Source organism: Pyricularia grisea (assembly GCF_004355905.1).
Source record: "Pyricularia grisea strain NI907 chromosome Unknown Pyricularia_grisea_NI907_Scaffold_1, whole genome shotgun sequence".
Taxonomy (NCBI): domain Eukaryota; kingdom Fungi; phylum Ascomycota; class Sordariomycetes; order Magnaporthales; family Pyriculariaceae; genus Pyricularia; species Pyricularia grisea.
The window spans coordinates 3,075,254-3,091,810 of record NW_022156716.1 but is presented as its reverse complement, the minus strand read 5'-3'; the positions used below and the strand labels follow the sequence as shown (position 1 = coordinate 3,091,810).

The window sequence follows — 16,557 nt, the reverse complement described above, 5'->3', positions numbered from 1 at the left end:
CCGGGTACCCGAGGTATGCAGAACACCATAAACATATACCTGTACGCAAATTTCTCCCCGGACGATGATGGAGTAAGCATAGCTCATGTGCCCATTCATAAAAAAAGTCGTTTTTGTCTTCCTCTCGTCACATTGAAACATTTAACAGTTTGATAGGTTTGACTTGTGTCGCCAGCACCTAACCAGAGTCTTGCAAGCTTGCCTCTAATAGGCTAGCACAGATTGTTTCCTATTACCAGGCAATAGATGAGATGGCTCTACCATACCTACGGCTGTTCCCATCTTACAGTTGTTGTTATTTTTAACAACGTAAAAAGGTTAAAAAAAAAACAAGACGAACAGATGCGCTAACGGCGTCAGTACAAGGAGGGAACGAGCAGAAAAGGAAAATGAAAAGGAAAAGGGGGAAATAATAAACCTTGTTGTACAATTCGTACCTTTAAGGGTGGTTGGCATCAAAGGAACACGGAATAGAACTTACTGCCTTATTCCATGCCGCTCTGTATGCGCCCGGGGAGCGGCCCGTCTTCCAGAGCAACTGACGTGCAGCCCACGTTTGCGCTGTGTCCCACCACATACATATTTCGTTGGCGCGTGCATGAGTGCGTCTTTTTTTTTTTTTTTTTTTTTTTGCCTATGGACTACAGAGCTAGCCTAGGTCCAGTTCTCAGGCCCGTCTGGTAGGGTCGTTCAAAAGAGCGGAAGGCGGGATTTTTGCTCCCAGGTATCGGTGAGTGAGGCTATTCAATAGTAACGGACTCGCGTTGACCGGCATGACAGGTAGTCCGCCAAACTAATGCAGGATACCGCAGGGTCCTGCCGCGATTTAGATGAACGAGAACTACGGTGCGCCCACGTACAGACGAAAGCTGAGCTTCGAAGTGAGTGTTGGCGAATTCGACGGCCGATTATAGTTATTCTCTGGATCATGTTGAGTCAGCATGGCATCGTCTATACTTGATACTTTTTACCTCAACCATCTTTAGTTTGAATGGTCCTGAATCAAATTACCCCATTTTGATGACCATAACTTTCAAGATTGCGAACGGGCGTTTGTGTAGCAATCGGGCGGATGGATGTTACATAGGTAGGTAGGTATTACCAAAAAGTAACCACGGGTAGGCACTTAGTACTTTGTACGGGGTTAAATTATATTAGCAGTAGGGGCTGGCTAAAGAAACTGGTGGTTAACAATTTGCAATTAGTTTAGTGCACCAGTAGAGAAACAAGCTGGGCTGGTAGATGCGGGACATCCGTTGGACTTTTGTTCAGTGGCTGGGTCATTTTGCAGCTACAGAGCCATGTTAGGTTCCCAGTCGCCACTTCAGCTTAAGAAATGGTGGAATACATGTCTCCTTTGGAAACTCAAGAAGACATAATATTCGGTGCCGACGAGTTGCGTCGTACCTAAGGTAAGTACGAAGTAGGTAAGCAACTATTAAAGTTGCTATACAGTAATTACCTAGACCTAACCTAAACCACGAAAATTTTCCACGGTTCTTCTCAGCGAGAACTTGGCGATTATCTCATTAGGTGGTATGGATAATTTGACCATGACTTGAATTGTCACGCGGCACCCCACCAACATCCCCCTTAATACGGGGCTATTGCGCAACATTGGTGATGGGGATTGCGGCGTTTACGCAGTATAGTGGTAAAGAAAACGAATGGGTGGGAAAATACTACATACGAAGTAGTACTCTGTATTCCAGCCTATTTTTAACTAGCCAGGAAATTTAAAGGACAAGGGAGAAAACATATGATTGCAGGAGCAATACGAATATGTTACCGAGTATGCTGACAAAATGGAGGCTAACTTGATTTTGTGTTTGCTCGGTTAACATGGGAGGAACGGAAGCTGGGACAATGACGTCGCGAGGTCATGGCCCTAATTGATTGATTGATTGCTTTCCCCTCAAGTACGTTGTCCATGCCGTTTCAGGACATTCTCACCATAACAAGCCACCCGTTGCATCGGCCAAAGAATGATTTGATTTTTCCAGCCTACTTTTTCTGTGCTGAATGCGATTCGATACTTCTTGGGTGGCTGAGATGCTTGTGTTCCCACCAGGAGAAGTATGAAATTAATCAATTAGCTAGGTACCTAGCTAGCCCACAGCAGATCCCGTTTGGCCCGAGTTCTGGTTCCGCATCTGTAGCCCCGTCCATTGTCGATTGTACATACAGATCGCTGTAAAGTTCGAACTCAGGTCCACTAGAGATTCCCCCCCCTCTCTCTCTCTCTCTTCAGGTAAATACCAGGTTTCTGTTAATTTGACATTGTAACTATTGCAGGGCAGGACAAGGCAAGGTACCTTGATGTAATACTGTAATTAGCAAGAGGAGTTTTACTGGGAAGGCTTTCTGATCTATTTTACATAATCCTGCAGCTTGAAATTGACAAGCTGAAGGGTTATTTGAGGAAAGGAAAAAAAAAAAAGATTGGACTAAAACGTCAACCCCCCGATACGACGACGAATCGTTCCTAATTAAGTACCCAACAAGCTAGAAAATGATGGAGGAGGACTTGGCCCCGCATGGTCTTCACAAGAGCGGATTGAGTGGCAAACTGTTGTTCGCTCCCGGATAAAAGCCGTTTTTTTCTTGACCGTGAATCGTCAGGTACTTTTCAAGCCAGGCTAGGCTGTTAGAGGTATCCAAATCCAGCAGTGAGAAAATAACTGCCCGATAAGCAGCACAGAGTATGTTCGCAAAAGCTATAACCGCGACCGGTCATGCATGTGCGTTAGCCGATCAACCAAACTTATTAGTGCATCCCTCATCAATCAGCTTAAAAAAACATGTAGGTAAACGGTGAACAGATATTACCTGACCGCATCGAATAAATATCTCAAAAAGTGATACCTGCTCGATTGACACCAGGCAAGCAAGCGATTACCGCTTTGTCACAGGGTAGTGAGCAACTGCCAGGGTATGGGCCTGGGCAGTGCGAAACAAGTGGAGTGATGCTGTAAGGAAGGGTGGGTGCCTCTCTTTTACTGCACTGGGCCTTTTGATTGAAGCGAAAATCACGTCTATTTTGACTGGCGGGCACCAGCATCACACCCTGCCTCCCTACATCTGTCTGTCTGCATTTTTACGGGTAGCAAAAGCCGGTCAAACTCCCACAGCTCATCGCACCCCCGAACAAGAAGTAAAAAAGAAACAAACGAAAAAAGGGGGCCGCCAGCTGCTGTTTTTAGTGTACTACGAAACGAAGCAAAAGAGGAAAAAGTTGTGGCCAGACAAGTAAGCACTGGGTCGGATCAATCAAACCATCCAACTCAATCCCTCACTCAACCTAATCCACACCCACTCTATCCCGCCTCCGCCTTACCTTGCTGTGCTGCTGCGGTGGAATCCCCCAAAAGAGAATTTCAATGTCCTCCACCACCACCGGATCATGGACGGGCATTCGAACTTCACACAACCGAGCGACACATCCCACGCCAACCACTTCCCCTCTTCCTCTTCGTCGCAACGGAGACGGCTCACCAAGAAGCCGCCTCCTTCCACATCGGCGCGTCACCATCATAGCTCTTCATTGAGCATCGACAGCCGTGTAGACGCCCAATCGTTGGTCGGCAAACGCAGCTCGACCAGCCTACGCCGTGCTCCAAGCGCTCCTCCTGCCCGGACGCCCACGAGCACCTACACGTCCAACAGCTCTTCGCCCAGGAATCCGTCGTCGAGCACTCGCCTCAACAATCACTCACCCAATATTCCTGCCGCCTCCGAGTTTGCCGCCTCCTCTTTGTCGTCGTCTGCGCGAGACCGCGACTCGGACCCCGCTCGCAACGACTACGGCCACCAACTTCAAAACAACAACAACAACAACAACATCAACGGCGGCGGCGGCAACAACAACAACAACAACCACTACTATTCCGCCGTCAACGCCCACCACCATAATCAATACTCTGCAGCCTCACACAGTCGTTCAAACAGCTACGGTCACTCTTACGGCCCGCAGTCTTCAAACTCCCTAACATTTAACAACTCGGAAGATTTTATCGGTGCCCCATTCGACGGCTCCGCCATCCTCAACCGCATAGAGGCGACCAAAGCCTCGCCAACCTTGGGATCTGGTGCCTTCCCTCACATCAGCCACCCCATTCCCGTCGGCTCTGCCGCTCCGGGTCAGTACTCGAGAGGAAGTCCGGCTCTCCAACAGTCATTCACCTTTCCCAACGTTGCCATGAGCGAAAAGTCGCAGCAGGTCAGGGGGATGGAGGCTCAGTTGCCTACGTCCAAGCGGTATTCCGACGAAACCAAAGAGCCTAAGCCAGGCGTTTTACGAAAGAAGTCGGGCTTCTCTGGCTTTATGAGCGGCCTGGTTGGCACACCAAAGAAGCCGCTCATTTCTGCTCCCGAGAACCCGGTACATGTCACCCACGTGGGATATGACAGTGCCACCGGGCAGTTCACAGTCTGTTGCATCCGCTTCTTTCCTTCTTTCTTGTTTTCTTCCTCCTTTCCCCTTGTTTCTTATGCCCCGGGCCATCATACCGTACTTTGATATGTTTCCAACTTCATTTTGCCCTGGATATATTCTACGGACTGAGCTGTTTCTAACACGCATTTTCGTAACAGGGACTGCCCAAAGAATGGCAGCGACTAATCAGCGAGAGTGGTATTACCGAAAAAGAGCGTAGAGAAAATCCCGAGACGCTTGTCAATGTTATAAAGTTTTACAAGGAGACGACCGAGAAACCTGCAGAGGACCAGGTCCTCGAGAAGTTTCACGATGCCCGACCAGGGCTCCCAAGCGCGCCTTCAGCTGGCTCGATGATCTCGCCGGGTCTGGCGCCGCATCACTATAACCCAATGTCCCCCATGATCAGCCCACCAGCCAGTCCACGATTCCCACAAGTCGGTCATGAAGGCAGTTTCGAAAACCCTAGGTCGCCACCGCCAGTACCGAAAAACAAAGATATCACTCTTATGCCCAGCCGTCCGGCCCCGAGACCGCCAGTGAGCCTGCCGACACGTACAGCGCCACATGCGCCTTATGCAGCGAAGGATTCAGGGATCGACATGCCCCCTCAGCACGATGACCTGACACCTACAGCATACCAGCCTCCCAAGGAGTCACAGCCGATACTACCCGAAGAGCACCGGTCTAGGTCCAACTCACGAGCTAACGGAAACACTGCTTACACCCCATCCCAACAATCTCCCGCCGTCCAGGCCGCTTATCAGCAACAGCTTATGCAGCAGCAGCAGGAGCAGGCCCTCGCTCAGGCACAGGCGTCCATGTCAGGTTCGATTAGTCGGGCTCCCAGTAAGAGGCAACCACAGGCTCAGCAACCTACTCCTCCTCAATCCCAACACCAGTACTCGAGGCCTACCGATACAAATGGTGCGCAACAACCACAAAGACCACAACAACCACAGATCGGCCCTGTCCCAGCATCACGCCCGCGACACAGGTCACGACAGAGCAACGGCCTGGACGTTGTAGCAGCGCTGAAGCGCATATGCTCCGAGGGAGATCCGCGGGAAATTTACCGAAGCTTCACCAAAATTGGTCAGGGCGCGTCTGGCGGTGTCTACACGGGCCATGAGAGGGGGAGCAACCGACTGGTAGCGATCAAGCAGATGAACCTGGAACAGCAACCCAAGAAGGACCTGATCATTAATGAAATCTTGGTCATGAAGGACAGCTCGCATCCCAACATCGTCAACTTCATCGACAGCTATCTGTGCGGCGGAGAACTTTGGGTGGTCATGGAGTTTATGGAAGGCGGTAGCTTGACAGACGTGGTGACATTCAACATCATGACTGAAGGTCAAATCGCCTCGGTTTGTCGAGAGACTCTTCTTGGCCTCCAACATCTGCACTCTAAGGGCGTCATCCACCGTGACATTAAGTCGGACAACATCTTGTTGTCGATGGAGGGAAATATCAAGCTCAGTAAGTACATTGTGTTGCCAGCATTTGAGCCGCTGCCATCGGGATGCAGCACTTCATTTTGGAGAAGCTAACATTTGGATTCTAATCACCACACAGCTGATTTTGGTTTCTGTGCCACCATCAACGAGGCTCAAAACAAGCGGACGACCATGGTCGGCACTCCCTATTGGATGGCACCTGAAGTTGTCACGCGTAAGGAGTATGGGCGTAAGGTCGACATCTGGTCACTAGGAATTATGGCTATTGAGATGATTGAGGGCGAGCCCCCATACCTCACAGAGTCGCCGCTTCGAGCTTTGTGGTTGATTGCTACGAACGGCACACCACAAATCAAGGACGAGGGCAACATGTCCCCCGTTTTCAGGGATTTCCTGTACTTTGCACTGAAGGTGGACCCAGACAAGCGCGCGAGTGCTCACGATCTTCTGAGGGTAAGTCGACTTTTCCACTGATTAAGTGCCTTGGGCGAATACATATATTGACTGACAATCCATTTTCAGCATGAATTCATGAACATGTGTGTCGATCTTTCACACCTCTCACCATTAGTCAGGGCAGCGAGAGAGGCAAGAGCTCAAGAAAAGGCTCGGAAGGGCCAATAAAAAAAAAGACTTAGGGAAAGATCAATTTATTTTTTTTGACGACAGCACTAGGTCAGCCAATACGTCACTTCTTGTCTATATCATCATCGCACGCCAAACGCACTGAGATGTTTGTTTTCTTACTGCTTCGCTGTTCTTGCCACCAGAGGTGAAACTTTTGAGGGCTTTCTGGTTTGGCGTCTTGATCTATTTTTTTTTTTTTTTACTTCGATGCCAGGATTTCCTTCCCTCCGGAGCCATGGTACAGATTTATCGTTTCTCTTTTTTGGGCGTGCATAACTCACCTCGCGAGGAGACGGGAGAGTGGGAAATACTGCAGTGTGAACTTTTTTGTTTACTTGTGTCCCCGTATACACCGTTTGCCTGTGTTCTTGAAAGAAAGCATGTTCTAATCCCGATGATCATCCGATTGATGTCTTCGCATTGCAAGAGACGACAAAAGTGCGAGGAACTTTTCTACGAACAATGCGACATACGGGGGGTTTCTTTCTTATTTGATTTGTTGAGAAATGACCTCAGTTCAAGCCAGATATATATCCTGTTCAAACTCACACCTCTTATATACTAAATATTTCGCCAGGAATGGTTTTTTTTTTTTTTTTTTTTTTAATGGCTACTCGATTAATCCGTCCATGTTCGTTATCGTAACATTGTAGGACATGCGTATCTTCTCCCAGTGGCTACCCAGTCTTTATCATGCTGTTCAAAAATTGCAACGCAGACTCGACGGTGGCGGGCGTGGCGTACGGAGTATGTCAAAAGACCCCTCAGTGGGCTGCAAAAGTTCATCCCATGAGGGCGGCCGGCAGCACACTTTGCGTTCAAGGCTACGACATTTGACTTTTTTTTTCGATTAGGGTGGCAAAGTGTCTCTGTTTCGCTGAGAGCAACGGACAACAGGAGGCTTGCATCGCAAGAGTGGGAGGTTGTGGTGTTTCGTCCTTTTTCTACCTAAGGGTATGAACCTTGATGAGAGGCAATATACATACCCGAACGGGTATAGATGCCCATTGACTTTTGGATAGTGCCGATATTCTTACGATGCGTTCAATATAGGGAAGAATAATGTGTTTTTTGTGGAATATTGCGAGGAAGGAAAAAAAAAAAAAAAAAGTAAAAACTTCAAGTCCACATCCCTTCTCCATAATGTTGCATGAAATGATGGGGGTCGTTTTGAGAGTTGGGTAACTTACAGGAACGATTGGGCAAAATAATCTAGTAATTTGTCGACCTGGTTAGTGTTTCTAACTCAAGAGTAAGACTTTATGCAAAATACTTGTGGACAGTGCATGCGTTCCACAGTAGGTAGTCTTTATTAAAAGTTTCCCTTTACCGCCAGCCAGTTGACCAACCTAGCATCAGCGTCCCGTTCTAGCTAATCGAAAACAACCCCAACAAAAATATTAAACCCCTTTTCGCTACCCAGGTTGAGAGATAAGAAAAAGTGAAAAACATAATGAAAACGATTCGCGCCAGTTCCCCTCTATATCGTTACTTGAAAAATAAGAACATCTCATAGGCCGGTAATGGAATTTGCAGTGGCCTTGCAACCACCGTTGATATGGCCTGCAGAAAACAGGGGAGGGAAAAAACTTTTCATAACGTTGGCAATTGTCCCGTGCTGGTATCGATCCTTTTGAGAATAAATGTTCGATTCCCTTGGAACAGCCTCGACAAAATGTCTGAAGACTTATTAGCGTTTGTAATTTCAAATACGGTGGTATCCGGCCCGCGGTGCTTAGTAGCATGTGTAGCCACCATCAATGATGACGTTTGAGCCGGTCATAAAACCGCTCGAGTCGGAAGCGAGGAAGACGCAGAGACCATTAAGGTCGTCGACGTTGCCCAAGCGCTGCTGAGGGGTGAGTGACTTCCAGATCTTCTTTTGAGCATCGAGGGCGGGAACCTTGTTGAGAGCGGTATCCATGTATCCAGGGGAGATGCAGTTGACTCGGATGTCGTACTTGGCCCACTCAGCGGCGAGAGACCTGCCGAGCTGGATGACGCCAGCCTTGGACGCGTTGTAGCAGGACTGCTCCTGCGGGTAGTTAACAATGCTGCCCGACATGGAAGCCACCAGGACGATGGAACCAGGCTTGCCAGCTGCCATCATGGCGCGGCCGACAGCCTGGGACATCAGGAATGAGCCTGTAAGGTTAATGTCGATCAGACGACGGAACATGGCGGGATCGTAGGTCTCGGCCTTGATGTTCGAGTCGGCAATACCGGCCGAGTTGACCAAGACATCGGGGGCGCCAAACAGCTCAACGACCCGATCTACGGCGGCGTTGATGGCTGCTCCGTCACGCACATCGACCTTGAAGAAGGTGACGGGGAGACCTGTCTTCTTATGAAGCTCAGCAGCGGACTCGTCTCCGAGCTCCTGGTTGGCATCGAAGATTATGATGGCTTTGGCGCCAGCCTCGGCACAGGCACGAGCCATGTAGTTGCCCAGTCCTCGTGCGCCTCTGATGATGCATAAGTACAGTTAGATCGCTTGCTTGGTGGAAGGATGCTCGGCAAGATGAAAGAAGAAGAAAAGCAAGCTACTTACCCAGTAATGATGATGGTCTTGCCGTAGACCGACATCTTTTGCATGGTGCCAGGCATTTGCGAGTACACCTTTGAGGATAAGGGGACAACCGGCTCATCCTCTTCCGGGGTGGGTGGTTGAGCAACAGCAGCCCTGCTGCTGCCCTTGACGGGGATGCTGAAGTGGTCCGAGTTGCCAGAAGCAACTCCCTTAGAGTCGGGTGTGTAAACCGACACTGGCACCTCGGTCTCCTTAATGACCTCCGACTTCTTGGGTTGTTGCGTAGAGTTGGTGAAAGCTCTGTTGGAAACAGAAGCGAAGCGAGCTGCTGGCCTGGGCACCAAGGCGGCAGCACGGTAGGAAATGCCTGCCAGGCGCATGATGGAGCGTGCAGCAGCCATTGTGTTGTATGAAGGTTAAGGGAGTAAGGTGGTATAGGAGTGTATGTAAGGTGATGGTTTGAGTGATAGATCCAAGTGATTTGTTAGACCCTGTGGGTAAAATGGATAAAAAGTTTTATTACGAAAGATTAATGTGTTGTGAGTTTGCAATTATTGAGAAGGTGTTAAGGTGGTCTTGTTTGCTTGGAAGGTTCTTTCAAAGGCACGTCAATGGTACCCTGAAGGATCCTTAATAGCAGGTCCAAGGTGGGCTTTGATAGAAGAGGTATGAGAGATGAAGGATCAAACAAAGACGTTGAAGGCTCGATGGAAGTGCCAGACCAGACGTCTTTAAAAAGAATGGAATGTGAGCAGGGAGGGGGAGGGAAGATCGGGGGACCTTTTCTTCTACGCAGATAGTGTGTCTGGTAATGTGGTGGACGCGGTCGCTAACAAGGTGTTTTGGTACCTTTAGTTAAGGTAGGTAGGGTAGGTAGGTAGTGAGACGACTGCAAGCTCGGCCAAGGCGAAAGGCGAAGAAGTAGGTATGTAGGGTGGAAAACCGGGGAGCGTGGCAATTCGAGACCGAGTCTCCTGCAGGTGCTGGGATCAACTTACTAGTTCGAGCAACGGGTTGCAGGCAGTTGGATGATGGCAAGTCGTGGAGAGATGGTTTGGTTGGGGGTGGGGAAAAATGAAAAATGGAAAGGATCCCCAAGGTTCGGGACCTATTTTGTGTGATTGACAGGCGCCGTGGGGTGTGTCTACAGTAGGTACCTTCATGCTTCCTACAGGAGGCAAGCAAGGCAAGCACCAAAGAGACCCCGGAAGGAAGAATACAGGGGAAAAAAAAATCATGTCGATCACTTCCCTCCATAAGTCGAGTACATGTCTTAGCACACTAATTTTTGCCAAATCCCGCGCTCAGAAGACTGATAATCCTCTGCAGTGCACAAATCATCAGACCACGAAGCCATGTTGTCGAGCAGCAACACACTCAGTCGCCGCCATCCATGATGCAATGTAACGCTCCAGTTTACCTAGGGCGAATATCTTTTCTCCTGCTTCTTTACTCTTCTGCTGTGACCGTGCAGGTCGGAAGAGGGCGATTGCTAGAGTACTACGACATATATGATTCAAAGCTTCTAGCCAAGTCCAGATGAATCCAAAGCAATCCAGAATGGAGCCGCTAGCTTTGCACTGCCAGGCACACCACCATCAATCACCACCCCACCACCCCCACATGTAGTATTACATAGTACATAGTACTGTATTTACTAGTACTGGTGGGCTAATAATTGTTCGAGGCTAAATGAATACGTAGTATCTCTAGAATAGCTAGGTGCTTGGGATAAACACAACCGCAATGATTTTCTTCGAGGGCGTGGTCTTGATTAAAAAGAATGACCAAAGAAACTGAAAACGACGAAGGCTTTTTGTAGCCAGGAGCAGTGACGGCGCATATTCGAATGCGAGCAAGAGGACGACGGATGGAAAGTCATACGTCACAAAATAACACAGGCCGTCGACGGACCCTGGAACTACTGAGCTCGGGCAATGACAATACATAGCACAGAACGGCACCAGCAGGTAAGGCTGAGAGACGGCTTATGGGGGAGTCGATCAGTTTTGTTCGGCCGGTTAAACAAAGCAGAGTTTAAATAGCATCACATCACTTTTTCAAGCCACCAAATCACGGACCTGCTGTACATCTGACTAGTATCTCGGTGATAAGATGAAGAATCCTTCAATTGAAGTCGTCATTCCTTGGTGGGCGCCAGTTGATGTTGATGGTGTTTAACGAACGACACCTAGAATTACGACGCAATGGAGGTATGTCAGTAGAGTAGAATCAGGAAGATGCTGTGGATTGTGCCCGGTGCTTCCATTCCCACCTGGCAGTGGACAGTGGAGTCGAGATCTCAGCTAGGCTATTCTATCGTATCGTATTGTATGGATATTACTTCGTAATTAGCAGCTCCAACAAATTCGGTTCCTCAACAAAACATGCGTAGCCATTGACATACCTACCTTAACTATGGATTTTGGTCAAATATCCTTGGTTAGCCTCGTACTCAATTGAATTGATTGAGATGTGCGGCAGCAAGGTACCTCCTACCTTACTGCGCAGTAGCTTTTTTAACGGTTATCTTCCTGTCTCAACTCTGCTGTAACCTTGAAAAATCGTACCCAGCTTAGGTAGGTAAGGTACTTACCTACATTACCTACCTTAGATGGGAAGTTTCGGTAGGCAACCGGCAGGTGCAACCTGGCGCTTATCTGCTGTGACCATACCCCACACGTACCATTATTAGTCTCTACAGCTTCCGCCGGAAGACAACCTAGCCGTATTTGAATTTGAACTCCTTTTAATGGTAGAGACGAGGCCCGGCCTGCGGCGGTGAGTTTTGAGTTTCTGGGCAAAAAGGTCAGCAGGACGACGGGAAGTATCCATCCAGCCTGATATTTGCATCTCGACCCCCGCGTACGGGTACACAAAGTCTGAGGAGGGACGGAGATTGTTCAATTCTCTAAGCTTAAGCTCTATGTTGCTAGGCTTCATCCGTAAGGTAAGGTAACCTACCGACTCCACCTATATACTTTTTTTTTTTTTTTTTTTTCCGCTCTCTCTCTCTCTTTTTTTTTCTTCTCCCTACCAAACCTGCTGTATTCCTCTCTGTCACACTTTGTAGATTGACAGTGGAATACTGTACATACGAAAACTTAGGAGCATGAGCTCCTGCAACCTCTTTCGCCCACCGACTTTTCCCAGCCTCCTTGCTCCTTCTACATTGTGCCGTATTACGGATTTCTCTGAATGGATGACATTACGACTTAAGCTCAAGCTGCGGGGCGCAGGTCGGCGGGGAGCCGCACATTAGGGTCCCGGTATCTGGGGTGCTGGCTGGCAGCTCGACCGAACTCCGCTGGAAACCCACTCGCTCCATTTCCATCTCTACCAGGGCTCCCACACTCCTGTCCGACAAGGAAAACCCCCGCTTTTCCATTTCGTGGAATTTTTTTTTTCTATCTCTTATTTTTGCTTCCTCACAGAGACGGACGCAGCAATACGACGCCTCCCAGTTCCGTGCGTGATTTTCCTCAGGCAAGGCTGGGAAGAATTGGTGGTTTCCGACACCCTTGAATGCCCATCAACGGGAGTGTGCTTCGGCTAGCACGCCTCAAACTGTCTGTCCCGTCTGCTAGTGACGGGTAGGCAGGTCAGGTGCACAAAAAAGAAAAGAAAAAAAAGCAAATAGTCGAGCCAACAAATAACCTTGACGATTCAGACCTTGACCATGCTTAACATGTTGACACTCGGGGATTCGACAAACTCTATGTACGTAACCCCATTATTGGTATCAATTTGCCCTGTCCTTAGTTAGGATCGGACAGAGGTTCCGCTCGCAACAAATTCAACGCCGACCGGAACGACACAGGCCAGCTCCCCGTGTTATTCCCACCACCCTTTGGTATTGATGTGTGGCGGCGGTCAGCATGCAACGGGACAAGATCAACCACACACTGCATCTACTCTCGGCAAGCCCAGTTCAGTTGTCGACGCTAAGTGAGAGGAGAGGCACCGCTTGCACGGATACAGTGATGGTCTTGTCGATCCCCAACTTGTAGGTCGGTCCAGATCTTGACCTGAGCTGTTTGCCGTTGTTGTGCAGACACATCCTCGTTTCTCGTTCACAATTTGACCAATTGCACTTGCAGCCAACAGTAAATTCTCGCCTCTCAAGGAGGGGCGAAAAGGATTCTAGGCCGAATATTTGGTCCGGAGTCGATGCACCTGCGTCAAATCAAACCACCCGCCAACCATGCTGCTTTCCAAAATGAAACGGTGATTCCGAAGTCAAGAGGAAAATGAGGCGAATTACCCATCCGTTACAATCCCTTATTCAGACTTCTTTTTTTTTTTCGGTAGGTTTGCAACGTGGTTTCGGTGATAAGTTGAATGGTACTAGTGAGCTGCTGGAGGTGTTGGAGCAAAGAAATGTGTCTGATCAACAAGGCGGTCCAAAAAATATACGAGGTGACAGTTGTAGTCAATACCTACTTGCCTATCAATGGCATGCATTTCCCCACCAGTTTAAAATAAACTTTTTTTTCCGGCTCGGTCTAGATCATATTCTTGACTACGTACGCTATCATTTGAGGGTTACCTGTCTTACGATGGTCTTCTTCTATCAAGAATGACACTGACAAACTCAATCCCAAACAGCATCTGATCTTGATACTCTTCGCTCGAGCCAACGCACTCGATTGGCTGCCTTGGGTTCAGATAAAAGGGCTCTCAGCTGGCAGATTGGAAGAGCCAAGCCTACCCGTCAATCCCATGTGGGCTTTGGACCTTATAGACTACAATAACAAGCCGTGGGGTAAGGCTCATAAAACCAGGTGGCGATGATACTGTAAAGAACAGACAAGCTCCCTAAGCATACGTTCTATTGACGAATGTCAATGCCCAGATTACGGTACCTTTGATCAAACAGGGTTGTATATGGTCATAACCACTTGACACTGAGGTGGTATTGGTTTATGCTGCTTAAGCAAGACTGAGAAGTCCGAAGATAAAACCAGACCGATAGGCCGGCCACACGCAAGAGCTATTGCCTGTTCGGATGCCTTTGGTAGTCGGATGGCATGATGACATGGTGACTACATACCTACCTACCTACCAACCTAGGCATGGAGTTGGCCATCAGTATTGTACAAGCACGGGAACGGACATCTACAAGCAACTGTACCAGGTAATGGGCATGGGTACTCGCTCGGCTACTCCCGCGGTGGGTAGCACGACCACTCCACGGCCCAGCCCTATCGTGATGGTTCTCGGGGCCTGCTGATCGGGTGGCGAGCTACCTTGGCCTGCGGTAGGGCCCCAATGCATTGGCGATTCAAGCCACACCCCTACCCTGTTCGGCAGTTGCATTTGGCAGCGACATGGGCGTGCATGCCTGTCAGGGTCGACCTAGGTCTAGAACTAGACCGGGCATGAAGGCCATGGTCACGATGAGTCTTCGAGTTATATGGGCACGGGTTTCCCCTCGAGTCAAACCCAGTCCTTGTACCATTTATTTAAAATCTAGGTAGTGACGCACCCTATCTATCCGCTTGTTGGTTCGTCTGTCTAGCTTCCGTTAGACCAGGAATCTATGGCGCCAGTGCCAATGGTTCGGCACAGGATTCCACAACCACGAGACCCTCCTTTTAGCTCAGCATCCAACCACTCGCTGCTTTATGTGGTTGGCTAGTCCAACGCAGCCAAGCTTGGATGAAAGTGGAGGGTTAGATGGTGTACTAAAACAAACATGATCCCTCTTATGGTTTCTCGCCAGCGAACACTGGGAGATACATGAGAAGAGCAAGCATCATTATGTACTAAATACAGCAACATAGTCCACTTCCAAAGCAGCATCGAAACCTCCGATAGTCGACGGCGTCGGTGTCTGCGTCTCCGCCACGGCATTAGGGAATCCGCCCCCGACAGCGACATTAAGTAACAAGAATCTGGAGCTGTGAGCCAGGCTTCTCCATGCCGTCTCATCACCCACACGCGCACCGGTCAAGGTGAAGGTCACGGTCCCGTCAATGGACCACTGCAATGTCTCTTCACTCCAATGACGGTTGCCTGTTCTATCAATCTCGACTGCGACTGTGTGGAACTCTCCTCTGCTCATGGGCACCGACCTTCCGATTCCTGCACTCTCGTTGCATGGTCCACCGACTGCTGAAGGCCCGCAATGGACTGTGTGCCACGCCGAGGGCAACCCGTTGACCGTCTCAAAGATGTCGACCTCGCCAACGCTCGGCCAGTTTTGGTAGTTGCCTCGGTATGCCGCCCCAAGGGACCAAAAGGCTGGCCAGATGCCAGCCTGTGCGTCGCCGGCGCCGACCCGCAGGCGAGCCTCGATCCGCGTCTTCCCACCTGCCCGTGGTGCAAAGTCATGCTCAGGGTTGGTCCGGATACGCGCCGAGGTCCACCTCCCGCCGACGCCGACGCCATAGCCGGAACCCATTGGCGTGATGCGCAGGGTGCCGGCATTCGTGGTGGCCAGATTGGACGGCGAGTCCGTGTACATTTGGACCTCGTTGGTTCCCCAGTTCATTGGCCCGCCGGGATAGGAAGTGCCGGTGTCGATGGTCCATTTGGATGGTGACGGAGGTGATCCGGGGGCCACATCCGAGAAGTCATCCGAGAAAAGAATCGTGTTGAAGCCGGATGGGATTTTGACCTTCGTGGTCTTTGGAACCGGCGTTGGAGAGGCCTGAATAGGCTGGACCTGGTTCGCTGGGGGTTGGCCTCCGTCATGGCTACTGTGCAGAGGGGGGCCGTTCTTGTGGGTAGCATGGCTACTGACCGAGGGAGAAGGAGCTGCGGACGTCCGAGTTCCCCAATCCATCCGAATAGGCGCTACCGGCTGGTTAGGGACAGCAACAGGTGCGGTTGAAAGGCCGCCCCCTAGACCATGTTTATTGGGCTGGCATTTGAAAGTGGACGATAAGGGTAAGGCCGTGATGACCGACACAAGCAACGGGAGCAGGATCGTGAGGCGTGTCATACTTGCCGCAGATGATCAGGTTGGTTTTGCGGGTTTGATCTCTTGATATTGACACACAAGGAGCCATCCCAGAGCAGGCGAACTGGCTGCAGAGCGAGCGAGGCCTGGGGTGGTTTTCTGCCTTGGGTCGGTCATTATGAAGAGGCCAATGTCTCTGTTGCATGGTACTTCAAGGTTCCATGGTGTCTGTCCTTTTCATGGCCTCGCTGCTCGAGCGTTATACTTGGTCGCTTTGTATGGCGCCACGGGAGACGGACGGCTGTCCATGGCGCCACGGCAAGGTCTTGTTTCCGAGCAAAGCTGAATGAAACCCCCCGCCCCAGCAGCATCTCGGCAGTCAACGACAATTTTCATCTCTGTGATGGGTCTAGACTATTGCCACGGGAATTTCTTTACTCTGAATTCTTCTGTTTCATTTCTGGGGGCGGGTAGCTCAAACAAAAAGTTGGCAAGACATCCTCACCGGCACCAGGGCCAAAGACGGCAAGTGTTGCAAAACGCCAGCAGTAAACACCAACCGCGGTAACGAACTGATCAAAAGTCCGAACATCCAAGT

At 49.8% G+C, this 16,557-nt stretch overlaps 3 protein-coding genes across 3 annotated transcripts; 1 reads left to right on the top strand and 2 right to left on the bottom strand.

Annotated features, from left to right (window-relative positions):
* The first annotated feature begins 3,148 nt into the window (after window positions 1-3,148).
* PgNI_00911 (uncharacterized protein) lies at window positions 3,149-6,789 on the top strand. Its single transcript, XM_031120988.1, has 4 exons — window positions 3,149-4,429; window positions 4,594-5,917; window positions 6,014-6,348; window positions 6,418-6,789. The coding sequence occupies exons 1-4, from the start codon at window positions 3,404-3,406 to the stop codon at window positions 6,517-6,519; spliced, it is 2,787 nt and encodes a 928-aa protein (XP_030986770.1). The 5' UTR covers window positions 3,149-3,403; the 3' UTR covers window positions 6,520-6,789.
* Window positions 6,790-7,646: 857 nt separating this feature from the next.
* Window positions 7,647-10,158, bottom strand: PgNI_00910 (uncharacterized protein). The gene is made up of 2 exons (XM_031120987.1): window positions 9,074-10,158; window positions 7,647-8,987 (listed from the first exon to the last, which is right to left on the bottom strand). Exons 1-2 carry the CDS (start codon window positions 9,451-9,453, stop codon window positions 8,258-8,260), a joined length of 1,110 nt encoding a protein of 369 aa, XP_030986771.1. The 5' UTR covers window positions 9,454-10,158; the 3' UTR covers window positions 7,647-8,257.
* A 4,655-nt stretch (window positions 10,159-14,813) lies between these two features.
* On the bottom strand, window positions 14,814-16,001 carry PgNI_00909 (uncharacterized protein; the record flags this gene model as incomplete). Its single annotated transcript, XM_031120986.1, has 1 exon — window positions 14,814-16,001. The coding sequence occupies one exon, from the start codon at window positions 15,999-16,001 to the stop codon at window positions 14,814-14,816; it is 1,188 nt and encodes a 395-aa protein (XP_030988066.1).
* Window positions 16,002-16,557: the final 556 nt, after the last annotated feature.